Raw genomic sequence first — 5000 nt, forward strand, 5'->3', positions numbered from 1 at the left:
GCTGCAGTTTAATTTAGTCTCTTATAATTAAGAAAATGTTACAAATATTTGCTGGACCAGTGAAAATTGCCTCTCAGATTGTAATAGAACATTTGAAGATACTCCTATAGTGGGGGTGTCAGTAGTACCCCATGAATGCTGAATTAGTTTTCTTTTGTTTAATTTTTGTATGTTCTATAATAAGATAAGTTTAAGTAAATGTAATTTTTTTAAAGTTTCTAGAGAAAATTGCCATATTCTAATTTTATTAAAAGTTCTAGTTATATAGGAGTAAGTCCTTATGGTGGAGTATGTTAATTTTTGTTACCCTTATGATTCTAAACACAGTCGTGTTCCTATCCTTGTTATGTTCTGAGTTCACATATATAGGTTTTATTAACTAAATGAAAGTTTCAAATGTGTTCTAGAAAAGTATTGCTATTCTATATTATTAAAATCTAGATAGAGCACTTATTTTATAATATTATATATTTTTAACCATTGAATTAAAGGCAGATGGACTGCAGTACCAGGTATAAACCAATCGCTCCTGATTTTTCTTCATTTGTTGACAAATTGGTCTAGTGAGACATATATATATATATATATATATATATATATAATATATATATATATATAATATATATAGTATAATCATATGTATAGATATATAGATATATATATAAATATATATATATATATATTATAGTATATATGAGTATAGTATATATATATATATCATATATATAATATATATATGCATAATTTATATTATATATTATATTAGTATATATATGATATATATATATAATATATATATATATATATATAATATATATATATATAAAATATATATATATACAAATATATATATATATATATATATATATAAAAACAATATAAACACACACACACACACACACACACACACACAAAACACACACACACACACACACACACACACACACACACACACACACACACACACACACACACACACACACACACACACACACATCCATACATACATATATATATGCACATGTATACATATATTCTTTCATATTCAAACCATCACTAATGTGGTGTTAGGCATACTACTTGTCACCATGTTGACATCATGCAGTTGACTAGGTCTTTATACTGGATGCATGATCAACGACCCTTCCCAGGGGAGTAGTTGTTTAGGTAGTCACTGTTGGTGGGACTCAACCACATCATATCAATGATAGAGTCACTCCTACCATTTCTTGGTTTAAATATGCAAATCTCTGTATGTGACCAGGCAATATATGTGCACAGATGTATATATTATAGATATATATATATATATATATATATATATATATATATATATATATATACATAATAATTATATCTATTATATATATATATATATATATATATATATATATATATATATAGTATGTATATATATAAATATACTATACATATACTATATATATATATATATATATATGTATATATATATATATATATATATATATATATTAATATATGTGTGTGTGTGTGTGTGTATTATATAATATATATATATATATATATATATATATATATATATATATATATATATATATATATATATATATATATATATAATATATTTACATATGAAAGATGGAATAATACAATGCCACATTGTTATAGATATAACAACTAAGATCTAACAAGCTCCATAGACATAACCTATCTACTCATACCTGAGTGATGATAGCGTTATTCCATCTTTCATATATATACACCTCAGTACATCTGGCCTCTGTTCGAATTTCTAAATCAGTTTCCACCGAGTGCCCACGGGGAGTGTCTGTAAAACCTCACTATTGTTACCCAGGTAAGTTCGAGGCCTAGTCAGGGAGGATTGTTATATCTATATCAATGCGGCATGGCATTATTCCATCTTGCATATATGTACCTCAGTACATCTGACTTCGGTTTCAAATTTTAAATCAATTTTTTTTTATTCTAGATTTTTAAGGGGAGAATATTTTGTTTGTAACTATATGTACTATTATGTAATGTGTTTTTTTGTATATTTAATTTCAACATATGTAAATATTAGAAAATTAATCTTTATTTTCGTGGAAGAATTCTACACTTACACTTGTTTTTTATAAGTATAAACCATGTCAATTTTTGTAGATGTAGCTCTCACATCAGCTGATTCACAGTAATAATTAACATATGAATTTCAGTTCACTTCAAACCAATTTTCAAAGAATTTTATAATTTTGTTATAATTTAATATTTTTTTCCCTAGAAGATAAAATGCAAAAATATTAAAGTATACCAGACATAATTAAATCTTTATCCCTCTTAAACATGTCTGAAAAGAACAAAAAAAGTCTTTGGATAAGATTTAGTAAAAAAAAAATTGTCTGTCAAAATTTGTTTTAACAAATATGTAGAAAGATCTGAACCTACAGTATAATGGTTGTCTCATATGTAGTTATGAATACTACTGAATAACCTAAAACTCTTGCAGAAAAAAAAAAAAAAAAAATAGATCATATAAAGAAGCAGATGATAGTTAAAAAATGCAAAGGCAGGTCACTCTGTTGGTCAGTCAGACACTGTCAGTCTCCAAAGAAAATACTAGTCTACATATTGAAGAAAAAGGAGATGAAAAATAATAAACAAAACATATTTTCTACATAGAATGTTTGCCTATGAATTCTCTTTTGAACACCTAAATGGTCTACACCCTATATTTAAGCACACTCGGTCAAGAGGCAGGGTAGTGTACAATATCAATATTACCACAGGACACCAGAAAATGATTATGATATTTTCTAGCAACTTAATGTAGATTTTGATGTAGATTCCAAAATCTTGATTCATTTATTTTGTGAAAATTAAATTATAGTTGATAGAAGTGATTATCTATCATGCTGGTGTGCCATAAGAGACAATATCCTTTATTGATTAAAATACAACAGACCTAACCTATGGATGTGATAGTTATGTTCAGGGTCAATCTAAAGAAAATCATTTTTGATGAAGGTTTTGATTTGAAATACTGTATAAATAAATCAATTTACACCATTCACTTTCATCTGCATTAAATTCAAGCTACCCAAAATGAATATACATAAAATGAATGAGTAATATGTACAGCACATTTTTAACCTAATGAAGAATAATGCTTATTTTAAATAAGTGAGTATATGATATGATATGGAAATATACATTTTGTACTTATGTTTAGACCATGAACACCCTCTTAAAAGCAATGTACTAAGACAAAAACAATCTTTGTATTACATACCTGATTGCAAATAAGAATTATACAGAATATTTTAGACTGAAGTATGTTCTAAATTAAACAAAAACAAAATTCCACATATAATGTAAGTAAATTGTTAACAAAAAAGACTTTACCTTCATCATTACATTTTATTATAAATAAATAAGGACAAGATTTATACACACACACACACATGTACACACACAAAGAAATAATTTACACATACTGTACTGTATTTCCATACATCCATACATATACACACAAAGAAATAACTTACTTATATACTCCCATCTACACCTTAAAAACCAGCACAGACAAATGCCACGCACACACACGTACCGAACACATCACTAAGTTTATATCACAACCACATATATTTATATTCGGTCAAGTCTTCCTTAAGGGTCAGTCGAAGTCTGAGAGTTCAAGTCAAGTCCAACTCGACGACGTCGTCACTGATGTCTTCGTCATTAGAAGAAAAAGAACAAGAGTTTGGGTATGGCGATGGCAGCCACTGGGACAGCAATGACCAAGGATCTGTAAACATACGTCGAGGCTTGTATTTCAAAGTACGTACAATTCATAACTGAGGATATTTGCTATTGTGATAATGAACCTAAATAAGGATTTCTTTGGGGAAATGTAAGTCTTTGTTAGTCACTGATTTTACAATGATTCTTAATAATGGAAAGGGAAAGATATTTTTGTATGTTTGTGGGAATATATATGCTTTAGACAGTGCAAGCATCTTCACTTATATGAATAAAATCTGCCTATTACAGTGCTTAATCCTCAACATAATGCATCAGAAATATATGGCTATGCTTCTCTGAATGAATATGCTTGACAGCATGTGCACAGAGCAACATCAGTGAATGATTCTTCAAACCACACATAATTCTTAATGTATAAATGATGGAAAACAGTATCCATTATCAATTACCTTCCTGATAATATATTCAAAAAGGTTAAGAACTTCAGAGAGAAAATAAGAACATCTAGATCAGTTTATTATAAACTAAGCATTTGTAATCGAATGCCAATGTTTTAACAATATCAAAACAGCAATAGTTAAAAATTACATTGTTAACAACTATATACACGATGGAAAATATACAATTAAGCATTATGCTACTCCTCGGCTCCACACTGCTTCTTCACAACAATGTGGGGATAAATAAATAATACGTATCGTAATGAGAGGCAGAAATCTTGCACCTTACAAACTAAATTTCAACCTTGATACATAACACATTTATCCTATAAATAGACAGATTCTTTAACTAAATCTCTCCTTGATCTGCCGAGCTCAGCCCCAAAACCACCACGTTGCCAATGACCTGTGACGTTTCGAGAAATAAGGATAATACGATAATAAGCTGGATATTAAAGAGTAAATATAATAACGATATCAGAAATTTAAGAGTAATATGATTAAAATTGAAAAAGGAGAAAAATAATGAATATCTTTAACTTAAAATTGCAAATAATGTACAGTGACAGGTATATAGACAAGTAAAAAGGCAATTACTTATCAAGAGATATAATTGACTCATGAAAGCTATTTTGTAAAAAACAGGAGTTGCAAAAATTAAATGAGTATTCTGGACCGAAGTTCTCTATACTGATTCTAAGATTAACGTTAAATCTATTTAATAATGTGTTTCAAATCAACAAATTCTTACCAACATTATGGTTAAAGTATCATTGTTAGTTCCATTTAAAGCAAACTGAAAAATACGCACTATATTGT

At 27.9% G+C, this 5000-nt stretch overlaps 1 protein-coding gene across 2 annotated transcripts in view; it reads right to left on the reverse strand.

Annotated features, from left to right (window-relative positions):
• Positions 1 to 3376: 3376 nt before the first annotated feature.
• Positions 3377 to 5000, reverse strand: part of LOC119577239 (sphingomyelin phosphodiesterase-like) — a 58585-nt gene continuing 56961 nt past the window's right edge. The window contains exon 15 of one of the 2 annotated variants that reach the window (XM_037924985.1): positions 3377 to 3784. In XM_037924985.1, coding sequence (XP_037780913.1) covers positions 3718 to 3784 — 67 coding nt within the window. In that variant the 3' untranslated portion in view covers positions 3377 to 3717. Of the gene's footprint in view, positions 3785 to 4236; positions 4588 to 5000 lie in introns of those variants that run through there. The other variant, XM_037924986.1, reaches the window with a different exon arrangement.

The sequence above is a fragment of the Penaeus monodon genome, chromosome 9, assembly GCF_015228065.2.
Source record: "Penaeus monodon isolate SGIC_2016 chromosome 9, NSTDA_Pmon_1, whole genome shotgun sequence".
Lineage (NCBI taxonomy): Eukaryota > Metazoa > Arthropoda > Malacostraca > Decapoda > Penaeidae > Penaeus > Penaeus monodon.